Source organism: Arachis ipaensis, chromosome B2, assembly GCF_059453495.1.
Source record: "Arachis ipaensis isolate K30076 ecotype BB chromosome B2, ASM5945349v1, whole genome shotgun sequence".
Taxonomy (NCBI): Eukaryota; Viridiplantae; Streptophyta; class Magnoliopsida; order Fabales; family Fabaceae; genus Arachis; species Arachis ipaensis.
In genome coordinates, this window is record NC_142437.1 from 70,500,108 (window position 1) to 70,525,076 (window position 24,969).

At 38.1% G+C, this 24,969-nt stretch overlaps 1 protein-coding gene, 1 non-coding gene and 1 pseudogene across 2 annotated transcripts; 2 read left to right on the top strand and 1 right to left on the bottom strand.

Annotated features, from left to right (window-relative positions):
* Positions 1–329: 329 nt before the first annotated feature.
* Positions 330–437, bottom strand: LOC148574318 (small nucleolar RNA R71). Its single transcript, XR_015906630.1, has one exon. It is a non-coding gene; the product is annotated as a small nucleolar RNA R71 (small nucleolar RNA).
* Positions 438–17,497: 17,060 nt separating this feature from the next.
* LOC148574319 (uncharacterized) lies at positions 17,498–18,516 on the top strand (annotated as a pseudogene).
* Positions 18,517–18,705: 189 nt separating this feature from the next.
* LOC148574320 (uncharacterized) lies at positions 18,706–24,739 on the top strand. The gene is made up of 6 exons (XM_088505882.1): positions 18,706–18,907; positions 19,179–19,784; positions 19,935–20,032; positions 20,362–20,541; positions 24,182–24,399; positions 24,490–24,739. The coding sequence occupies exons 1-6, from the start codon at positions 18,706–18,708 to the stop codon at positions 24,737–24,739; spliced, it is 1,554 nt and encodes a 517-aa protein (XP_088362008.1).
* Positions 24,740–24,969: the final 230 nt, after the last annotated feature.

Consider the following 24,969-nt stretch of genomic DNA (forward strand, 5'->3'; position numbering starts at 1 on the left):
TACATGGAAAAAGCATCTCAATTTCAACCATTGGAGCAAACAATTTTGAGCTTAAACTTCAATTAGTTTCTCTGATGCAACAGAACTGCAAGTTCCATGGACTTCCATCTGAAGATCCTTTTCAGTTCTTAACTGAATTTTTGCAGATCTGTGATACTGTTAAGACTAATGGAGTAGATCCTGAAGTCTACAGGCTCATGCTTTTCCCTTTTGCTGTGAGAGACAGAGCTAAAATATGGTTGAATTCTCAACCTATAGATAGCCTGAACTCTTGGGATAAGCTGGTCAAGGCTTTCTTAGCCAAGTTCTTTCCTCCTCAAAAGCTGAGTAAGCTTAGAGTGGATGTTCAAACCTTCAGACAGAAAAAAGGTGAATCCCTCTATGAAGCTTGGGAGAGATACAAGGAACTGACCAAAAAGTGTCCTTCTGACATGCTTTCAGAATGGACCATCCTGGATATATTCTATGATGGTCTGTCTGAATTGGCTAAGATGTCATTGGATACTTCTGCAGGTGGATCCATTCACCTAAAGAAAACGCCTGCAGAAGCTCAAGAACTCATTGACATGGTTGCAAATAACCAGTTCATGTACACTTCTGAGAGGAATCCTGTGAGTAATGGGACGCCTCAGAAGAAGGGAATTCTTGAAATTGATACTCTGAATGCCATATTGGCTCAGAATAAAATATTGACTCAGCAAGTCAATATGATTTCTCAGAGTCTGAGTGGAATGCAAGCTGCATCCAACAGTACTCAAGAGGCATCTTCTGAAGAAGAAGCTTATGATCCTGAAAACCCTGCAATAGCAGAGGTGAATTACATGGGTGAACCATATGGAAACACCTATAATCCCTCATGGAGAAATCACCCAAATCTCTCATGGAAGGATCAACAAAAGCCTCAACAAGGCTTTAATAATGGTGGAAGAAATAGGTTTAACAATAGTAAACCTTTTCCATCATCCACTCAGCAACAGACAGAGAACTCTGAACAAAATACCTCTAATTTAGCAAACTTAGTCTCTGATCTATCTAAGGCCACTGTGAGTTTCATGAATGAAACAAGGTCCTCCATTAGAAATTTGGAAGCACAAGTGGGCCAACTGAGTAAAAGGATCACTGAAATCCCTCCTAGTACCCTCCCAAGCAATACAGAAGAAAATCCAAAAGGAGGGTGCAAGGCCATTGAATTGACCATCATGGCCGAACCCACAAGAGAGGAGAAGGACGTGAATCCCAAGGAGGAAGACCTCCTGGGACGTTCAGTGATCAATAAGGAGTTTCCCTCTAAGGAACTAAAGGACTCTGGGGCTCATCTAGAGACCATAGAGATTCCATTGAACCTCCTTACACCCTTCATGAGCTCTGATGAGTATTCTTCTTCTGAAGAGAATGAGGATGTTACTGAAGAGCAAGTTGCCAAGTTCCTTGGTGCAATCATTAAGCTGAATGCCAATTTATTTGGTAATGAGACTTGGGGAGATGAACCTCCCCTGTTCACCAATGAACTAAATGCATTGGATCAACTGAGATTGCCTCATAAGAAACAGGATCCTGGAAAGTTCCTAATACCTTGTACCATAGGCACCATGACCTTTGAGAAGGCTCTATGTGACCTGGGGTCAGGAATAAACCTCATGCCACTCTTTGTAATGGAGAAACTGGGAATCTTTGAGGTACAAGCTGCTAAAATCTCATTAGAAATGGCAGACAATTCCAGAAAATAGGCTTATGGACAAGTAGAGGACATATTAGTAAAGGTTGAAGGCCTTTACATCCCTGCTGATTTCATAATCCTAGATACTGGGAAGGATGAGGATGAATCCATCATCCTTGGAAGATCCTTCCTAGCCACAGCAAGAGCTGTGATTGATGTTAACAGAGGTGAACTAGTCCTTCAATTGAATGAAGACTCCCTTGAGTTTAAAACTCAAGGACATCCTTCTGTAAACATGGAAAAGAGGCACAGTAAGCCGCTCTCAAAATAGAGTCAACCAGAGCCCCACAGTCAAACTCTAAGTTTAGTGTTGGGGAGTCTCAACAATGCTCTGAACATCTGTGAGGCTCCATAAGAGCCCACTGTCAAGCTTTTGACATTAAAGAAGTGCTTGTTGGGAGGCAACCCAATTTTTATTTATCTAATTCTAATTTTATTTTTACTGTTGTTTCATGTTTTATTAGGTTCATGATCATGTGGAGTCACAAAATAAATAGAAAAATCAAAAACAGAATCAAAAATAGCAGAAGAAAAATCATATCCTGGAGGAAGGGCTTACTGGCGTTTAAACGCCAGTAAGGAGCATCTGGCTGGCGTTCAACGCCAGAACAGAGCATGGATCTGGCGTGGAACGCCCAAAACAAGAAGCATCCTGGCGTTCAGACGCCAGAAATGCACACTGAGGAAAGCTGGCGCTGAACGCCAGAAACAAGTATAGAACTGGCGTTCAACGCCAGAAACATGCTGTAGCTGGGCGCTGAACGCCCAGAACAAGCATCAATTCGGCGTTTAAATGCCAGAATTGCATGCAAAGGCATTTTACATGCCTAATTGGTGCAGGGATGCAAATCCTTGACACCTCAGGATCTGTGGACTCCACATGATCAACTCAGCATCTGTGGACCCCACAGGATCCCCACCTACCACCACTCATTCTCTTCCCTCTTCTCATTCATCCTCTCTTCCCAATAAACACCCTTCCCCAAAACCCTTCACCAATCACCTCAAGCTCTCTTCCCTATCACCCATTCACCACTCACATCCATCCACTCTTCCCCATAACCTACCTCATAAACCCCACCTACCTTCAAAATTCAAAATCACTTTCCCACCCAAACCCTCCCTAAATGGCCGAACCTAACCCCTCTCCCTTCACTATATAAACCCCTCCATTCTTCTTCAATTTCACACAACACAACCCCCTCCTCCTCTTCTTGGCCGAAACACATCTCTCTCCCTCTCCTCCATTTCTTCTTCTTCTTCATCTATTCTTTCTTTTCTTGCTCGAGAGCGAGCAATATTCTAAGTTTGGTGTGGTAAAAGCATAAAGCTTTTTGTTTTTCCATTACCATGGCACTTAAGACCGGAGAATCCTCTAGAAAAGGGAAAGGAAAGACAAAAGCTTCCACCTCCGAGTCATGGGAGATGGAAAGATTCATTTCCGAAGCCCATCAAGACCACTTCTATGATGTTGTGGCCAAGAAGAAGGTGATCCCCGAGGTCCCTTTCAAACTCAAGAGAAATGAGTATCTGGAAATCCGACATGAAATCCAAAGAAGAGGTTGGGAAGTTCTAACAAAACCCATCCAACAAGTCGGAATTCTAATGGTTCAAGAGTTCTATGCTAATGCATGGATCACTAGGAACCATGATCAAAGTAAGAACCCGAACCCAAAGAATTATCTCACCATGGTTTGGGGGAAATACTTAGATTTTAGTCCGGAGAATGTGAGGTTGGCGTTTGACTTGCCTGTGATGCAAGGAGATGCACGCCCCTACACTAGAAGGGTCAACTTTGATCAAAGGTTGGACCAAGTCCTCATGGACATATGTGTAGAAGGAGCTCAATGAAAGATTGACTCAAAAGGCAAACCGGTTCAACTTAGAAGACTGGACCTCAAGCCTGTGGCTAGAGGATGGTTGGAGTTCATCCAACGCTCCATCATTCCCACTAGCAACCGATCTGAAGTTACTGTGGATCGAGCCATCATGATTCATAGCATCATGATTGGAGAGGAAGTAGAAGTTCATGAAGTCATCTCCCTTGAACTCTACAAAATAGCCGAAAAGCCCTCCCCCTTGGCAAGGCTAGCTTTTCCTCATCTTATTTGCCATCTATGTTACTCAGCTGGAGCTTTCATAGAAGGAGACATTCCCATTGAGGAAGAAAAGCCCATCACTAAGAAAAGGATGGAGCAAACAAGAGAGCCCACTCATGGAGCTCAAGAAACACGTGAGGAAGCTCATCATCAAGAAATCCCTGAGATACCTCAAGGGATGCACTTTCCTCCATAAAATCTTTGAGAGAAAATCAACACCTCCCTAGGAGAATTAAGTTCCAACATGGGACAATTAAGGGTGGAACACCAAGAGCACTCCATCATCCTTCATGAAATTAGAGAAGATCAAAGAGCAATGAGGGAGGAGCAACAAAGACAAGGAAGAGACATAGAAGAGCTCAAGGACATCATTGGTTCCTCAAGAAGGAAACGCCACCATCACTAAGGTGGACTCATTCCTTGTTCTTAAATTTTCTATTTTTCGTTTTCTTATGTTAAATGTTTATCTATGTTTGTGTCTTTATTACATGATCATTAGTGTCTAAGCGTCTATGCCTTAAAGTAGTGAATATGAATCCATCACCTCTCTTAAATGAAAAATATTTTTAATTCAAAAGAACAAGAAGTACATGAGTTTCGAATTTATCCTTGAACTTAGTTTAATTATATTGATGTGGTGACAATACTTTTTGTTTTCTGAATGAATGCTTGAACAGTGCATATGTCTTTTGAAGTTGTTGTTTAAGAATGTTAAATATGTTGGCTCTTGAAAGAATGATGACAAGGAGACATGTTATTTGATAATCTGAAAAATCATAAAAATAATTCTTGAAGCAAGAAAAAACAGCAAAGAACAAAGCTTGCAGAAAAAAAATAGCGAAAAAAAAAGAGAGAGCAAAAGCAAGCAGAAAAAGCCAAAAGCTCTTAAAACCAAAAGGCAAGAGCAAAAAGCCAATAACCCTTAAAACCAAAAGGCAAGGGTAAATAAAAAGGATCCCAAGGCTTTGAGCATTAGTGGATAGGAGGGCCTAAAGGAATAAAATCCTGGCCTAAGCGGCTAAACCAAGCTGTTCCTAACCATGTGCTTGTGGCGTGAAGGTGTCAAGTGAAAACTTGAGACTGAGCGGTTAAAGTCAAGGTCCAAAGCAAAAGAAGAGTGTGCTTAAGAACGCTGGACACCTCTAATTGGGGACTTTAGCAAAGCTGAGTCACAATCTGAAAAGGTTCACCCAATTATGTGTCTGTGGCATTTATGTATCTGGTGGTAATACTGGAAAACAAAGTGCTTAGGGCCACGGCCAAGACTCATAAAGTAGCTGTGTTCAAGAATCAACATACTGAACTAGGAGAATCAATAACACTATCTAACTCTGAGTTCCTATAGATGCCAATCATTCTGAACCTCAATGGATAAAGTGAGATGCCAAAACTATTCAAGAGGCAAAAAGCTACAAGTCCCGCTCATCTGATTGGAGCTATATTTCATTGATAGTTTGGAATTTATAGTATATTTTCTTCTTTTTATCCTATTTTATTTTCAGTTGCTTGGGGACAAGCAACAATTTAAGTTTGGTGTTGTGATGAGCGGATAATTTATACGCTTTTTGGCATTATTTTTAGTATGTTTTTAGTAGGATCTAGTTACTTTTAGGGATGTTTTTATTAGTTTTTATGTTAAATTCACATTTCTGGACCTTACTATGAGTTTGTGGGTTTTTCTGTGATTTCAGGTATTTTCTGGCTGAAATTGAGGGACTTGAGCAAAAATCAGATTCAGAGGTTGAAGAAGGACTGCTGATGCTGTTGGATTCTGACCTCCCTGCACTCAAAGTGGATTTTCTGGAGCTACAGAACTCCAAATGGCGCGCTTCCAATTGGGTTGGAAAGTAGACATCCAAGAATTTCCAGCAATATATAATAGTCCATAATTTGCCCAAGTTTAGATGATGCAAAAGGGCGTTGAACGCTAGTTCTACGCTGCAGTCTGGAGTTAAACGCCAGAAACACGTCACGAACCAGAGTTGAACGCCAGAAACACGTTACAAACTGGCGTTCAACTCCAAGAATGACCTCTCCATGTGTAAACTTCAATCTTAGCCCAAGCACACACCAAGTGGGCCCCGGAAGTGTATTTCTACATCATTTACTTACTTCTGTAAACCCTAGTGACTAGTTTAGTATAAATAGGACTTTTTACTATTGTATTAGAGATCTTTGGATCATTTTTAGATCTCTAAACCTCCATGGGAGGCTGGCCACTCGGCCATGCTTACCCTATTTTCACTTATGTATTTTTCAACGGTAGAGTTTCTACACTCCATAGATTAAGGTGTGGAGCTCTGCTATTCCTCATGATTTAATGCAAAGTACTACTGTTTTTCTATTCAATTCAACTTATTCCGCTTCTAAGATATCCATTCGCGCCCAAGAACATGATGAATGTGATGATTATGTGACGCTCATCATCATTCTCACTTATGAACGCGTGCCTGACAAACACTTCCGTTCTACATGCAAACAACCTAGAATGAATATCTCTTGGATATCTAATACAGGGGACCGAGTCCGAGTTATTAGTGTTTTCGTGGTATAAGTTAGAACCCATGGATGGCCATTCCTGAGATCCGAAAAGTCTAAACCTTGTCTGTGGTATTCCGAGTAGGATCTGGGAAGGGATGGCTGTGACGGACTTCAAACTCGTGAGTGCTGGGCGTAGTGACAGACGCAAAAGGATATTAAATCCTATTCCAGTATGATCGAGAACCTCCAGATGATTAGCCATGCAGTGACAGCGCATTGGACCATTTTCACAAGAGAGGATGGGATGTATCCATTGACAACGGTGATGCCTTACAGAAAGCTTGCCATAGAAAGGAGTAGGATTGGTTGGATGAAGACAACAGGAAAGCAGAGGTTCAGAGGAACGAAAGCATCTCTATACGCTTATCTGAAATTCTCACCAATGATTTACATAAGTATTTCTATCTTTATTTTCTGTTTATTTATTATTTATTTTCGAAAACTCCATAACCATTTAATATCTGCCTGACTGAGATTTACAAGATAACCATAGCTTGCTTCAAGCCGACAATCTCTGTGGGATCGACCCTTACTCACGTAAGGTTTTATTACTTGGACGACCCAGTGCACTTGCTGGTTAGTTGTGCGAAGTTGTGAAGTTATGTTTGGACCATGGTATTGTGCACCAGTTATTGGCGCCATTACCAGGGAGAGAATGAGCAACAAATTTTACAACCTCAGGGATCACAATTTCGTGCACCAATCATCATTAATTCTTGAAAAATCAACATATCTAATCCCTAGTGATCTCACCCATTATCAAGCTTTACTTCTGTTCTTTTGAATTTCTTATTTCCCAATACCCAATTCCCTTGTTTACATTCATGCACTTTAACCTTTCTGCCATTTACATTCAGCTTTTACATCCTTGCACTTTAAACTTCTGTTATTTACAATTTAGCCTTTACTTTCTTGCACTTTAAGTTTTTGCTATTACATTTCCAATTATTTAGTTCAGTCTATTTTACTTTCAGTCCTTTAAATTCCTTGTCATTTAATTCGCTGCAATTTACTTTCAAAATAAGAATCTCAAGAAATCACACAATCTGTCTGCCTAACTAGAATATCATTTAACCAAAGTTGCTTAATCCACGAATCCTCATGGGATCGACCTCACTCTTAGTGAGTTTTACTACTTGATGTGACCCGGTATACTTGCCGGTGGTTATACATGAAATTTAATTTTTTTTTACGTATTAGTGTGGTGTCTCCCACCTAACACTTTTGTTTATTGTCCTTATGTTTTATTTTACTCCATCGCTTGCAACGATATAAGTTAATAAAAAAAATGTTACTCGTAAAATTTGCAATGTTCTAACAAGGAACAAGCTCATATATTAAATAATAGTTAATAACTAGAAAGAACAAGTTGGTAACACTTGGCTTCTTGTATCACTATGGCATACCGGGAGTTTGGTCATTACACCAGCAACTTTTCAAAGGTGTATGCTTTCTACTTTTTTAGATATGGTTGAAAAGTTTATTGAGGTATTTATAGATGCCTTCTATGTTTCTGGTGATTCTTTTAATTCTTGCCTTAAGCATCTAGCCTTAGTTTTGAAACGGTGTCAGGAAACAAACCTCGTTTTGAACTGGAAAAAATCCCATTTTTTGGTAACTGAGGGAATTGTTCTTGGACATTGGATTTCAAACAAGAGAATAGAAGTTGATAAAGCCAAGGTGGAAGTAATTGAAAAATTACCGTCACCTACTAATATTAAGACAATAAGAAGTTTTTTATGACATGCAGAATTTTACAGGAGGTTTATAAAAGACTTTTCCAAAATTGCGAAACCCCTGTGCAACCTGTTGGTTGCTGACACTACTTTTGTTTTTGACAAGAAATGCCTGCATGCTTTTGATAATTTAAAAGAAAAGCTTGTCTCTACACCCATCATTGCCCTACCCAACTGGAAATTACCATTTGGACTAATGTGTGATGCTAGTGACTATGCTATAGGGGCTATCTTGGGACAGAGACAAGACAAGCTTATGCATGTCATTTATTATGCCAGTCGTGTTCAGAATGACACGCAAAATAATTACACAACTATAGAGAAGGAATTACTGACTGTTATTTATGCAATTGATAAGTTTAGATCCTATTTAATTGGTTATAAGTTTATTGTTTATACTGATCATGCTGTTCTTCTTATGTACCTTCTAACCAAGTAGGATTCTAAACCAAGATTAATCAGATGGGTACTCTTTTTTTAGGAGTTTAACATTGAGATTAGAGACAGAAAAGGATCAGAGAATCAAGTGGTTGATCATCTATCTAGGATTGAGCCTGAGGGAGGGATGCCACCCCCCACTGCTGTGATTGAGACCTTCCCTGATTAGTACCGCTTCATGATTCCGAGGGCCCCATGGTTTGCAGATATTGCAAACTATAAGGCCATGAGGTTCATTCCCAAGGACACCAAGCAACAATTTAGAAAGCTTTTACATGATGCCAAGTACTACTTTTGGGATGAGCCCTATCTTTTCAAGAGATGTTCAGATGGGATGATCAGGCGCTGTATCTTGGAGGAGGAAGTACAGCAGATCCTTTGGCATTGTCATGGTTCTGAGTATGGAGGCCACTTTGGGGGAGAAAGAACAGCCACAAAGGTACTTCAAAGCAGATTCTACTGGCCAACCCTCTTCAGAGACTCACGAAAATTTGTAAGAAATTGTGACAAATGTCAAAGAGCTGGAAATCTTTCTCACAATCATGAAATGCCATAGCAAGGGATTCTAGAGATCGAGTTGTTTTATGTATGGAGAATCGATTTCATGGGACCTTTTTCACCCTCATTCTCAAACATTTACATCTTGGTGGCAGTTGATTATGTGTCTAAATGGGTGGAGGCAATAGCATCACCCACTAATGACACCAGAGTCGTGCTAAATTTCTTGCAGAAATATATTTTCAGCAGATTTGGTGTCCCAAGGACACTGATCAGTGATGGAGGTAACCACTTTTGTAATAAATAACTAGACTCAATGCTGCAAAGATATGGAGTCCATCACAAGTTGGTAACCCCCTATTACCCATAGATAAGCGGACAGGCTGAGGTCTCAAATAGGAAACTCAAGAGGATCTTAAAAAAGACAGTGAATACCTCAAGGAAAGATTGGACAAGGAGATTTGATGATGCTATCTGGGCATACAGGACAGCCTTCAAGACCCCTATTAGAATGTCTCCATACCAGTTACTCAATGGTAAAGCCTGTTACTTGCCAGTGGAGTTAGAGAACAGAGCATATTGGGAAACAAAGTTCCTGAACTTTGATGCCAAGGTTGTAGGAGAGAAAAGATTGCTCCAACTAAATGAGCTGGATGAATTCAAACACTCTACTTATGAGAATGCCAAGCTCTACAAGGAAAAGGCAAAAAAATGGCATGATAGAAAGATAGCTTTAAGAGTATTTGAGCCTGGCCAAAAAGTTTTTCTATTCAATTCTCGGCTCAAACTCTTTCCTGGGAAGCTCAAGTCAAGATGGTCTACACCCTTCATGATCACTGGAGTGTCACCCTATGGTCATGTGGAACTGCAAGATAGAAACTCAGACAACACATTCATAGTCAATGGCCAAAGGGTGAAACACTATCTTGGAGATGATATTGATCGCAAGAGATCCAACCATCTACTAACATAGCAGATGTGAATGTCAAGCTAATGACAACAAAGAAGCACTTCTTAGGAAGCAACCCAACCATAAGTATCCCTTAGTTTGTTTCAAATTATTTCAGTTTTGCTTTTTTATTTCAATTCACTTCATTTTTTTATTAATTTCCAAAGCTTTCCCAGGTTTGCTAATGTTTGTGGTGATGCACAACACTTAGAACAGGGACAAGAGGACGTAGACAGAAAAATAGAACACCTTGGAAGATCCATGCTGCGGGCGCTAAATGCTAGGGAGGGCATTTAGTGCCATGGGAGGAGTAATGATTTGGGCATTTCATGCCCAATTTGGATGTCCCATCTTAAAATTTTGGTCCCCTTGGGGAATTTGACGTCCCAAATAGGCATTTAACGCCACCCAGGGATTAAAAAAAAGGGAGCTGGGGGCGTCTAACGCTAGCAGTTCTATTTCACGCTAGTAGGGGAGCAGAGACACTCCCCCCTTGGGTGCTAAATGCCAGGGAGAGCGTTTAGTGCCACCAAGGGCTGATTTCCATACCAAATCTTCTAAATTTCATACCATATCTCACTATTTTAATTTCATATATTTTTCATACCACATCTTTTTTATTTTATCTTCTCCCCTTCTCTTCAATTACTCATTTTCCTCCGTGTCCAAATTATTTTCATATCCCATACATTCTACTCATATCTTTTCTTATCATCTCACCCTCAATAAAAAATTCACTCCATAATTTTTCTTGCCCCCCGTCATGACCGAAGTACATCACCCTCACCACTATAAATAGCACTTCAACACTCTTCTCTCCTCACACCTTCACTCTTATCTTCTCTCTTACCTTCATCTTCCCCCCTCTATCTCTTTCTCTTCTCTCTTTTTTCTGCTGGAGGACGAGCAAAAATTTTAAGTTTGGTGTTAAGGCGCTCCGGTTTTTACTATCCTTAAACTCTCTATGGCACCAAAGGTTAGGGAATCCTCTTCAAGAAAGAGGAAAGAAAAAGCTCCCTCAACAATCCCATATGAGCTCCACTGGTTATACACTAAGCTTCATGAGAAGCATTACTACAATATCGTTAGCAAAAAAAGGTGATACCGGAATTAAAATTTGAATTGAAAGCTGATGAGTGCTGGGAAATTCAAGAACAAATTCAAATTAAGGATTGGAATGTTCTGGCCAATCCTGTAACTGAAGTCAGAGTTCTAAAAGTCTGAGAATTTTATGTAAATCTATGGATGAAGGACAAACACAAGAAAGAGCACCTCGAGTTCAAAACTTGGCGCACCATGGTTCGAGGGAAGACACTGCAGTTTGACTTAGAAAGAGTGAGGGAGATACTTTAGTTACCTCTATCTAGAGTTGACCCTTACTCTTACAATAGGAGAGTCCAAGATGTTCCGAGGTTAGATAAAGTCCTCAAGGACATATGGCTCCCCGGAGTACAAAGAAAGAAGGATGCCAAGGGCCGGCCATTCCAACTGAGAAGGAATGATCTCCAGATCGTTGCTAGAGGATGGATGGAGTTTATTCAACGCTCCATCTTCCCCACCAGTAACCAATCTGAGGTCACTGTGAGAGGAGCTGTGATGATCCACTACATTATGCTTGGCAATGAGGTGGAAGTTCATCAAGTGATACCTTTGGAGAAATACAATATCGCAGTAAAGACCTCGACCCTCTCTAGGTTAGCTTTCCCTCATCTTATCTCACGCTAATGTGAAGCGGCCAAGGTCCAGATTGACAGAGATATACTTATTATAATGGACAGCCCAATCACTAAGAAGAGCATGAAGTACACTCGGGAACCTGGGCAAGCACCACCTCAGAAGCTAGTTTCCCATCCTCTGAGGAAGCATCCTGAATGGCCTCAAGGGCAAGATCTCCCTCTGCGTGAGTACTTCAGGAAGTTGATATCCACTATGGACCAACTAAAGCAGGAGCACAAGAGCCAGTCCACCATCCTCCATAAGCAGACAGAGGAGCAGAAGAAGTAGGGGCGCAAGTTGGAAGAGTTGAAGCGCTAGAGAGGACCCTCCAGAGAGAGCAGTAGCCACCATGACTGAGGTGGTTGAGTTTGACCCTCATCTCCCGTATCTTATTCCTATTTTTCAGTATTTCATTTTATTTTCTATTTTCCATTCTGAGATGCATGATCACTAGTAGGATTTTCTTGTTTTCTAGTTAAGTTCTTTATTTTAGTATTTTATGTTTATTTTAAAAAGATGTCTCATGTATTACCTACTGAGCTTAAACCAAATTTTTAAAAGAAAAGAAATAATAAAATGTGTAAACCCCGTAAAATTAGCAAATAATTAATCAATAAATTTATTTTTAATAAAAGGAATTAGAAATGTGAATTTTATAGTTTAATAGGATATAGGTAATTAAAATTAGAATTTTGACAATAATTTTAAAGAATTTGGCCCAAGATTGCGCCGAACGGACCGAATCGGGCAAACCAGACCCGTATTGGGCCCAAGGCCCAAACCACACTTACCAACCAATGAGCTTCATCTCATTTCCTTTCCCCCATTCATCATTCACCTTCCAAAACATAAAGGAGGAAGAAGGAGGAGAACAAAATCCTTATAGCCGCCATATCTTGCTACTCCGAGCTTTGTTGTAAAGTCTACATGTTGTCTTTCTGGCATATATTGTGCTTGCAACGACTTTTTGATACCTTTGAACCAAGTATCAGCTTCTATTGCAACAAGCATTCCCCTTAATCTTAGGCGGATTCACCTTCAGAAAAGTTGCCAGAGGCATAGGTTTGCCATGATTTCCAACATCCTCATCACTATTCCAATCTTCGTTACGTTTGCCGCTACGCTCACCATTATGTTTGTCGTTTCTTTCCCATAAACGGCCAATTGCTCGGGTAGTAGCAGTTGTCATTTCACGCACAACATTAGCCATGGTGTTTACCATAACTATAAAAGCATCCGCGACTCTCATAGAAATATCCCCCAAACTCTCACTTCATGTACCACGTCCTTGTCACCTGTGCAGCCATCAAGATCCTATTCATACCCAACGTTCAATATTAGGATGATCAATCTTAACATTTTTTCAGGTAAAGTGTGAATAGTGTCTAAAATAGATACACAATGATAGTCACGCAATCCATATCACAAAGATATTCCTAAATGCATGAGACATAACACAGAGTATGCAATGAAGCGTGATTCAGTCCACTCCCCAGGCTCTACTGAGAACGAATTGCTTTGATACCACCAATACGTCATGATCATACCAAAAACCGAGTGTTACCAACTCACTTCCTAAATATAACTACTATTTAATATTAAGCTTGTAACCTTGTTACCATGTGATCGATTTTGTTGGAAACATTTTTTAATACAAAAGGATACAGATAACTAAAAACAAAACACATGAATATAATAATAGAAGAATAAATAAAGCATAAGAAAACGAAACTTATAATAAACACTATACACATTATATACAAAACAAAAATGTTATCCAAAAGAAGTCAGTACTATATCCTCTCATACACCCTTTACTCATAACTATGTATATATATATATATATATATATATATATACACTCGAGGTAAGCAAGTCTAACAAACTTCTAATCTCTTTGTGGATCTAACCAAAAGTGAGAGTCTAAAAAAAATATTGGTGCTAAGCAGTAGTGTCGGCAAAATGTGCTACAACGCTCTAATTGCCGCTATCATAAGACAAGATCTCAACCATCTCTGGATCCTCCTCTGAGTCCTCCTTATCATCAGGAATCACTATGACCTGAGGGAAACTCTTGGGACTACTGTCACTACTAACGTTTATGTGTGTAGGATCACTCGCAAATATAGGTTCATCCACTGGTATATAATCCAATTCCACTGTTGGAAGTTTTAACTGATCCCTTGAATGAGTTCCCAACAAAGATGATACCATCGGCTTGGAAAGAAGGTCCCAATTAGGATAAGGTGTAGGAACAAACTCCTTAACTAGGTCAGGCTCAGGAACTACCTGGTGCACTAGCTATGCTGGAATAGGATATCCAAGTCTGTCCAAGAAAGAATGGTGGTGTGCATCCGGGAGTATCCATGACAACAGAAACTCATACGGTGCATCTGGGTTGAAGTACGAAAATCGATAGGGTGCTGAAAAAGATGGTCGCATAACACATATAGGCATACTCGAGGCTCTACTATATAGAAACTATGGAATATCGAATCCTAGTAGATATAATGATGTGGAAGCTCATAGAATAGAATTCTTGTCTCCATATGAAAGGGGGAAAAGGAAGGGATAAGAATTGGGAAGTCCTTAATAGGGTCGGGGTGGTTAGTTAGGTTCATTTTATGTTATACTTAGCCAATGGTAGCAACCATAGGATGCATATAAACTTTAACAACTAAAGGCACAAAGAAACAATTAATCAAGAAACACATACACACGAATCACAAAAACATATATCAAAGAAATGTGTGCAAACAAGTATGATGCATGTCTATTTCTAGTGCAGGTAATAATCACATCTATCGGTTTCTACCTGCTCCCGACGCAACCCGACAACCTTTGTTTGGGTAAGGCTTCTAGTGGCATGACCTCCGTCTGCAACCTCTGTCTTATGGGCGCTGCTCCTCCAGTTGAAACATGCCAGACATAACCTCTGTAAGTACTTACAGATGCTGATTCTCTAGCTGAAGTATGTAGGATTTTACTTCTGGAAGCTTCTCTAGGTGCGCTTACCACCATATCTCTACTGCACCTCTAGCAGCAGAGAGACATTCAAAAAGTTCTTATTGTTTCTCTTTTTTCTTTTTAACTGTTTAGCACTTTTAGTTATATTAACTATTTTATTATTATGATAATTATTCAAATAAAAATATTAATTGTAATATATTATAATATTTTAGTGTTAAAATTCAGTTAATAATATTTAGTTTCTCAAAACTTTTGAAAATTCATTTTAACCCTAAGCTTTTTAAAAATTTCACTTTAACCACTTAACTTTAAAAAATTTTGTTTTAACCCCAGAATTTTCTTTTAATTAAATTTTAGCCCCAAAACTCTTTTTCAATTATAATTTGGGTACGAAATAATTAAAACATGAGGGTTTAGTGTTCTTCAAGAAACCGAAGCAAACTCATCAAAAATTCATTAGATTTTACTTGATTTTGTACTAGTTTTTCAATTTTTTCAGTAACTAATTTTTTTTAACATTGAAATCCAATTTTCAACCGCCAAATCACATCATTTTCATCATGATTCTAGCTTACATTCACCAATAATCATGGTTGTTTAGTTTGATTTTCCAGCAGTCCATGGAACCAAATATTTCATGAACTTTTGACATAATTCAAACATAACAACACCCAAATTCAAGTACAAATTCACAGCCCAGCAATTACACAACATCAATACATTTATTAATCACAAAAATTACCAAAATCTACCTTTGTATGACAGCCATCAAACCAAAACCCCAAGAAAACTTTCTGAATGAAAAATCGAAGAAGAAAACATCAAGAATCGGCTACTCCACCAGCTCCGCCATTTGGCGAAGCTGAAACTTATCAAAGAAAAATCAAAACTTCAAAAAGCATTATTTTATCATAAAAACTTAGGGCGTTACATGGTTCACATGCTCTTTGGTCTAGTCCTTGAACCGTCCTTGATCTTTGACTTATTTTGGTCCAAAAATACCTGAAAACACAATAATACTAAAACAACTCCAAATATTTGATTAGTGATAAAAATTCACTAGAAAACATACAAAATTTGATACAAATCTAAGAAAACTTAAGAAAATAAATAAAAAAGAACCCTAAAAGTAACTTAAGATGGTGTGTCATCACATCTCTGCCACCCACTTGTTTATCGCCTCTCTGTTCTCCTTTCTAGTCACATCTCTAATCGCCTCTTTGCCCCATCGTTGCGCACCTTTTCTGACTCCACTGTGGTTGTTGGCCTCCCTCGTCCTTGGTTAAGACTTACTACTCTCTAAATTTTTGCATTGAATTTGCTAGAAAATTTGTAATGAATGGGGAAGATGAGACATTGGGATAATAAGAAAAAATTGAGGATGAAGAATATTTTTGTTCAAAAGAACGATTTTAAAATAAAATTCAATGTTAAAAATGATTTTAAATACCGAAAAATCTTAGAGTCAATTTTGATTTTTGGCCAAATCTATTAAAACTAAAATCATATTTAACCTAATAAACATATTATCAAGAATTTGCAATTCTTTATTAATTGTTAATAAAACAACAATTTCGCATTGAATTGTAATTGCATCTCTTTTTTTGTTAAAGATGAGTGTGTGTTAGAATTTTACAAGCACTTCTCTTTCACTTTTTCTCTTTTATGCTTTTTTCTTGTTTTTTTCATTTATTTTACCTTTCTACTTTTTGGTTTATTTTATTTTATTGTCTTATATCTATGTTTCAGATTGTGTAAGTTAGCTTATTTCGTAAAACAAAGATTTTTTATTACAGGATTCTATTTTTATTTTTGTATATTATCTTATAAATTTTGTTGTTGTTAAAAAATTATGTGATAATTGAATTTGTTATTTTTTATTCTTCGCAATAATTTGAGAACATATATTGTGACGAACAACAATGGTATTAGAATTCATAATTTAGAACAAAATTATGAAAAAATAGTGTTGTAGTTTGATTATATTTTATTTGTGTTTGAACTATGATTAGATTTTAATTTATTATTTTTATTTAATTAATTTTAATTAATTTTTATTATTTAAAAAAATGGTAATAAGTGGGCTATCCCATTCATCTGCCAATTCACTATAAATTTGGCCGAACTAGTATTTTAGATCTATTTAATTTGACAAGCCAAATTAATCTATATATCTAACTTTTTTTAGAATCAGACGAAATGGATAAAATTATCAATCTTAAAGCATAACTCAATCTTATTTTTATATTATACTATTATTTACATTTTTTATTAATCTTGCTAACATGAATAACGTGTTAGGAAATTATTTTAATTTCCTAATTTGTTTGTGTGCAATGATGTGTAAATGGGTCAAATACAGGTACAATTGAAAGATTATGATAATGAGAATGAAAATAATGTTGTTAAAAAAAGTGAACACGTGACTAATACCCTTGAACATGTGACTAATGCCCCTGAAATTGTGACAACAAGAAAGAGCAAAAGGAGTAAAAAAATACCTACAAAACTAAAAGATTACATCTTATAGAAGGGGGAGAGTGTAAGCATTTTTTCTTCTCCTTCTAGGTCTTTATCTCTCCTTCTTATTCTTCTAATTCTACTTCCCTTTTGTTCTCTAAGTGCCACTTGCTTCCATGTGACTTCCGTTGATTATTACTAAGCTTCCACCACAACAATTGTTATTACCATTTGAATTGTTTCTTCTTTTCTTTTTATTTCAATTATAGAAAATCCAAAAATATTTCAATATCTCTTACCTTCTATTTTAATTCATTCAGTAATTTCTTCAAACACTTGTCCTTCATCATTGGTGCTTTCATTGCTTCTCGCTATGTCTAACAATTCAGCAGCTCGCTTGACTGATCTTGAACATAGAATGGAAGTGCTCTTAGCAAGGTCAGAGTGCATTGAACACATAGAAACCTTACTCTCTAATCTACAAGTTCAACTTGAGCATTCTCCTACCTCCGTGCATAGCGCAGTCCCGCAACCTCACACTCCATTTCAGGTGCCTAATGTGAAGTTGGATTTTTCACGTTTTGATGGTTGCGATGTCTTGGGATGGATTTTTCGTGTGGAGCATTTTTTTATTATTACAACACGCCTGATGTGGATTGCGTTACAATTTCTGCGATTGATATGGATGGCGATGCCGTTCCTTGGTACTGAATGATGCAGCGCGCCAACCCTTTCCATTCGTGGCCTTTTCTGGCTCGTGCCTTGGAATCTGAATTTGGTCCATCCCCATTTGATTGCCCTCGAGCAACATTATTCAAGCTATCTCAAACAACGACAGTAAATGCTTATTACTCTGAATTCACTTCTCTTGTCAATCGTGTTTTTGGTCTGGCTCCAGATGCTATCCTTCATTGTTTCATTAGTGGTCTTCAACAAGAGATTAAACGGGATGTCTTGGCATTTCACCGTATGACTTTACAACGTGCAGTGTCTCTTGCTCGTCTATTTGAGGAGAAATATGTGCCTGCAAAATCAACTCAGCAACATTCTGGTGTCTATAATAGAGGTTCTTCATCATCTAAACCAAACCAAAGCTCAACAACACCGTTTAGACAAAATTTGCCCCCTTTGTTACCAGCTCCAACTGTTAAAAGCCCCACTAATGCACCTAGACAACATCCATTGAGACGCTTAACTCCAGCAAAAATTCAACAAAAGAGGGAGAAGGGTCTTTGTTTTAATTGTGATGAATGCTTCACTTTAAATCATCGTTGTCCTAACAAACATCTTATGATTTTGCAAGTAGAGGAAGATGAAGAGGGAAACCCTCTAACTGACTTTGTTCTAGATGGACAACCTGCTATGGATGAACAACCTGCTGTGGATGAATAACCAATGGTTCACCATTTATCCTTACATGCCTTTAAAGGAGGCGATGGATGTGGTAAAATTCATTTTTAGGGCTTTGTGAAAGGTGTTCCAGTACAAGTTCTTATAGATAGAGGCAGTGATGATACATTTATTCAACCTAGAATTACTAAGTTTCTTGAATTTCCAATCGAGCCAGCTGAGATGCAAATCATGGTGGGTGATGGTGTTTGTCTTCATGTAGAGGGTTTAGTCAACAAAGTGATTCTCAATGCTCAGGGCCATACATTGACATTTCCAGCTTTCTTGTTACCAGCAGCAGGTGCAGACCTAATATTGGGGATAACTTGGTTAGGAACTCTTGATGACCATATTCATAATTATCGCACCAAGACCCTTAAATATTACCATGAAGGTGAATTGATTACATTGCAAAGGGATCCACAGTAGCGACCTTCTGAGGTTCAGTTTCACCAATTCAAAGAATGTCTCATACGGGATCGATTGCAGAATTTTATACCTTGCAAAATACTGATATGATGGGACAAAATGAGGAATTCCACCAATTTCCAGAGAACTTACCTCCAAAGCTAGTAGTGCTTCTCAAATCTTATTGGCAAATTTTTCAAACACCGGTGGGCTTACTTCCTAATCGAGCCATGACCATAGTATTCCCTTGTTGGAAGGGGCAAAACCGGTAAAGGTGAGGCCTTATAGATATCCACATAGCCAGAAGGAGCAGATTGAAACAATGGTTAAAGATATGCTACGAGAAGGAATCATTAGGCCAAGTAAGAGCCCTTTTTCTTCTCCTGTACTCCTAGTTAGAAAGAAAGATAGTTCGTGGTGTTTTTGTACTGATTATAGAGCACTAAATTCTATTACTGTTAAGGACTCTTTTCCCATTCCTACTGTTGATGAATTAATTGATGAATTGCATGGTGCATCTTATTTTTCAAAGTTAGATCTTCGGGCTGGTTATCATCAAATCTTGTTCAACCCGGCTGACACTTATAAAACTGCTTTTAGAACTCATCATGGCCATTATGAGTGGTTAGTCATGCCCTTTGGCTTAACCAATGCCCCTGCGACCTTCCAAAGCTTGATGAACACTGTTTTCCAAGATGTGTTGAGGAAATTTGTCTTGGTTTTCTTTGATATATTGGTTTACAGTCCTACTTGGTCTGCTCATTTATCTCATTTGGAGACTGTATTGCAAATTCTTCTTAAGGAAAAATTATTTGCTAAGTATTCCAAATGCTCCTCTGGTGAAAGGCAAGTTGATTACTTAGGTCACTTAATGCAGTTGGTGTTGCTATGGATAGTTCCAAGGTAGAAGACATTTTTTCTTGGCCAATTCCGATGAACTTGAAATAATTGAGGGGTTTTCTTGGGCTTACTGGGTATTACCGGGTTTATCAAGTCGTATGCTATAATTGCAGCTCCACTTACCGAATTAACAAAGAAGGATAAATTTCTTTGGTCACAGGTTGCTGAGTCTGCATTTAAACAGTTGCAACATGCTCTTACCACTGCTCCGGTACTAGCCTTGCCAGATTTTCAAAAGCCATTTTTTTAGAAACTGATGCATCAGGCACTGCTATTGGTGCTGTTTTAACTCAAGATGGTCATCCCATTGCCTATTTTTTAAAAAAATTGTCCTCTCGAATGAAGAAACAATCTGCATATATTAGAGAGTTGCATGAGATTACAGAGGCATTATCCAAGTTTCGACATTACCTACTGGGCCATCGTTTCACTATCAAAACTGATCAACGTAGTATAAAAGAGTTAATGGAGCAAACACTGCAAACCCCGGAGCAGCAAGCATGGTTTCCAAAATTTTTGGGGTATGACTTCACAATTTAGTATAAACCAGGGCGTGAAAATGTCGCTGCTGATTCTCTTTCTCGGTCATTCCACATGGCATGGTCAGAACCGGTTCATACTTGGCTAAATGATCTCCAGAAAGAACTTTATGAGGATGCAATGACCACTGAGTTGTTGCAGAAATATGCGACACAGCCACAAAAACAAGATCCAATTGTTGTAAGAAATGGACTGCTGTTTTGGAAAGAACGATTATATATTCCTACTCCTTTGGTTCCTCAAATTTTACACGAGTTTCATAACTCACCAATAGGTGGTCACTCCGGAATTGCTAAGACAACAAGTCGCATCACTTCTCAATTTTATTAGCCCCACATGCATAAAGATATTAAGGACTTTATGCGACATTGCGTGATTTGTCAATAAGCAAAGAGCAAAAATACTCTTCCGGGTGGGCTATGCAACCCCTGCCGATACCACAACAGGTTTGGGAGGATATTTCAATGGATTTTATTACCGCCCTTCCACCTTCCAATGGCTTGATGAACGGATATTTGCTAGTAAAGAATTCACAATAAATTCTCGTTGCTAGTATAGTTTCTAAACCAACAAAGAATCCTTTCATACAAAAACTTGTTTGTCACTTAAGCAAATTCAATAAAAATAAACCGAAGTATTTAAACCTCGGGTCGTCTCTCAAGGAATTACAGGGAAGTGTAATTATTGGTTATGGAAAAGTATATTTTTGGGTTTTTCAAAGGTTGAACAAGAAAAAGTAAATGGTAATGAAAATCAAATGATAAAGAGGTCTTGGCAAGGTTTGGTGGTCAAGGATCTCTATCCTTATCACTAACCACAACATGAGAATTGGCAAGGATCAATCCCATTAAATCATCCTCTAACTAGTAGTAAAGGAAAGTTAAATGAGCTATATCAATCCAACTCCATAAGTCCTAGCTCTCCACCAATTCAATTAGTGAGAACTAGAGTTAATGGCTCCAATCATCAATTACTTAGACATTAGTAACTCAAGAGTTCCTAAGTTACCATCCCAAGCCAAGAACATAAAATTTTACTCTAACATCCTTCCAAGCATTTTAACAAACACTTGGAAGGCATAACACAAAAACATAGAAAAGTAATAGGGAATGTAAAATCAAAACAACCAATTTCAAGCATCAATGATAACAAGAATACCTCAAATAAAGAAAGCAGTCATAAATATAAAATACCTCAAATTGCATTAAATGAGAAAATCAAATCTAACATGAAAGGTTCATAAATTCAATTGGAAAGATAAATAAATAAGAATGCTAAGATAATTAAAAGTAGAAGAGAAACTAAATTAAAGAAACATTGAACCTGGAATTGAGAAGAGGTAAACCTAAAACTAAAAGAAATCCTAAAACCTCTATAGAAACTACCTCTAAAACCTAAATTTATGTGTCTTCATGAATGATGTGTGATTCAATGTTGTTATTCCCCCACTCTGTAGCCTCTAATCTGTATTTTTCGGGCTTGAAACTGGGCCAAAAATAGCCCAAAAATTGCCCCCAGCGATTTCTGATACGTCCAACACGTGGCTCTGTCACGCGTACGCGTCAACCATGCGTACGCGTCGATTGAACTTTCGCAAGGTCACGCGTATGCGTGATTGATAAACCCCAATTTTGTGATTTATCTTGTACTTATTTTGGGGGATTTTATCACCTTTTCTCACATTTATTCAATGAAAGAGCATGATTTTGCAATTCTCCCTTGATTTGTGCTTAAATGTGAAAACATGCTTTTTAGGCCTTAAAATAGCCAATTTTAATCCACTCTAATTCTATTTGATGCCTTGATATGTTTGTTGAGTAATTTCAGGTTCATAAGGCAAGTATTGGATGGAAGAAGTGAGGAGAAAAGCATGCAAAGTGGGAGAACTCATGAAGAAATGAAGGAACCGTAAAGCTGTCAAGCCCGACCTCTTCGCACTAAAATGACCATAACTTGAGCTACAAAAGTCGAAATGAGGCGGTTCTAGTTGCGTTGGAAAGCTAACATCCGGGGCTTCAAAATGATATAAAATTTGCCATATGTTACTTCGCGTTAAGTGGTGTGCATGCGCCATGTACGCGTGCACGCCGATGCTGTCCGTGGCCCACTAAAGTGAAATCGCCTCCAGCGATTTCTGAAGCACTTTGGGCCCAACCCAACTCATTTCTAATGCTATTTCATGTAGAATTCAAGCTTGGGCAAGGGGGGAGCAATTGTTTGTAGCATTAGCATCATGTAGGTTAGTTTCTAGAGAGAGAAGCTCCCTCTTCTCTCTAGAATTAGGTTAGGTTAATTTCCATCTTAGATCTAGGTTTAATTACATGTTTTCATCTTGTTTCTTTTATGATTTCTTGCTTCTACACTTTCATTCTCATGATTTATAGTGTTAATTTCTCTTTTATGTTCATGGATGCTCTTGTTGGATTTGATTTACTTTTAATGCAATTTAATGTTTGATGTCTCTTTATTGTTGATTTGAGTTGTTGATCTTGTTTCCTTGCAATTTGTAGTTGGTAGATTTTACTATTCTTGCTCATCTACCATGCTTTCCCTTTAGTATCCACCAAGTGTTTAGAGTAGATTTTGAGCATTCTTGGCTTGGAAAGAGTAATTAGGCAATCTTGAGTCATAAAAACCCAACTCATGTTGGTGATCTAGAGTTGTTAGCTAATATTATTTCCATTGACGCTAATCTTTTGCTAATTTAATTAGTAAGTTGATTAGGACTTTTGGATTGAGATTAGCTAGTCTTGTTAGACTTTCTCTCATGGAAGATAATATGATACCTTCTTCCAATGTTGGAGATGACGTAATGAGATAAATTCTTGTTTATAATTGTGACATGATTAATTAGTCTTGTTTAACATTCTCCCTATGTGAAGATAACATGATACCTTCTTCCATTTGTTGGAGTTGACTAAATAAGATGAATTAATCATTGTATGACTAGGATAGAAAGCCTATGATCTCAACCCTTGTCATGAATGTCTCTCTTTTTATTACTTGCTTTCTTTAGTTATTTGCTTGATATACTTTCCTTGTCATTTATTTTATTGTCCGCTTATCAAATCAAACCCCCCCTTACATCCTTCATAGCCAATAATTGAGCACTTCATTGCAATTCCTTGTGAGACGACCCGGAGTTTAAATACTTCGGTTAATTCTTTGGGGTTTGTTACTTGTGACAAAACCTAAAATTTAATTTGATGTGAGAGTTGTTTGTTGGTTTGGAGCTATACTTGCAACGTAAATATTTTGTGAAATTCCTTACCGACAACAATTTTATGTGTCAGTGATCCACGCGTCCGTATCACCTAACAGCATAACAACTATGGCAAATTATATATCATTTCGAAGCCCCGGATGTTAGATTTCCAACGCAACTAGAACTGCCTCATTTGGACCTCTATAGCTCAAGTTATGGCCGATTTAGTACGAAGAGGTCAGGCTTGATAACTCAGCAATTCCTTTAATTTCTTGTATTCTTTCCACTTTTGCATGCTTCCTTTCCGTCCTCTAAGTCATTCCTGCCCTGTAAACCCTGAAATCACTTAACACACATATCACGGCATCAAATGGTAATAAGAAAGGATTAAACATAGCAAATTTAAGGCCAAAGAAGCATGTTTTCAATCATAGCACAAAATTAGGAAGGAAAATGTAAAACATGCGAATTATATGATTAAGTGTGAGTTTAATGGATAAAATCCACTCCATTAAGCACAAGATGTACCACGAAATAGTGGTGCATCATGGCTTTACTGTGGTATTAGTTGTAGTTGATCGTTTGACAAAATATGCTCATTTTATGACGTTAAAGGCTGATTTCTCGAGTAAAAGTGTGGCTGATTGCTTTGTTGCTAATATTGTTAAATTGCATGGTATGCCTAAGTCCATTGTTTCGGATCAAGAAAAAGTATTCATTAATGCCTTTTGGCAACAACTATTCATGTTGCAAGGTACTGTTTTGGCTATGAGTTCAGCTTATCATCGTGCCACAGATGGCCAAAGTGAAGTGGTGAATAGATGTGTGGAAATGTATCTCCGCTGATTCTCTTTTGATCATCCTAAAACCTGGAGCAAATACTTACCATGGGCTGAATTTTGGTATAATACCAATCATCATAGGAGCATTGGACTGTCACCTTTTAAGGCATTGTATGGTCGTGAACCACCGGGAGTTGCTCGGTATGAACGCTCACCTATTGATCCTCCACAGTTGCAACAATTATTGTCTGAAAGAGACTCACTTTTGGATAGACTTAAGACTTCATTGCAGAAATCACAGGCTTACATGAAGTCTCAGGCAAATAAAAGACGTCGAAATGTTAATTTTGAGCACGGAGAGAAAGTGTTGGTTAAGCTGCAACCATATTGACAACACTCAGCTAGATTGAGAAAGAACCAGAAATTAGGCCTCCGATATTTTGGTCCCTTTACGGTGCTTGAAAAGATGGGACACGTTGCCTATAAGCTGGAATTACCTGAGCATTCGCGGATTCATCCTGTTTTTCATGTTTCGGTCCTTAAGAAGTTTGATGATGATTTAAATAGTCGATATCTGCCATTTCCTCAAGAAACTTTTGAAGCTGGTCCAATTTTGCATCC

What these genes read in the sequence shown, in the direction of transcription:
- LOC148574320 (XM_088505882.1), top strand. Translation starts at nt 18,706, where the DNA reads ATGGTGGGTGATGGTGTTTGTCTTCATGTAGAGGGTTTAGTCAACAAA. An exon ending in AAGGCAAGTTGATTACTTAG is followed by an intron (nt 19,785 to 19,934) that starts GTCACTTAATGC and finishes CTATAATTGCAG; the next exon opens with CTCCACTTACCGAATTAACA. An exon ending in AAAAACAAGATCCAATTGTT is followed by an intron (nt 20,542 to 24,181) that starts GTAAGAAATGGA and finishes ATGACGTTAAAG; the next exon opens with GCTGATTTCTCGAGTAAAAG.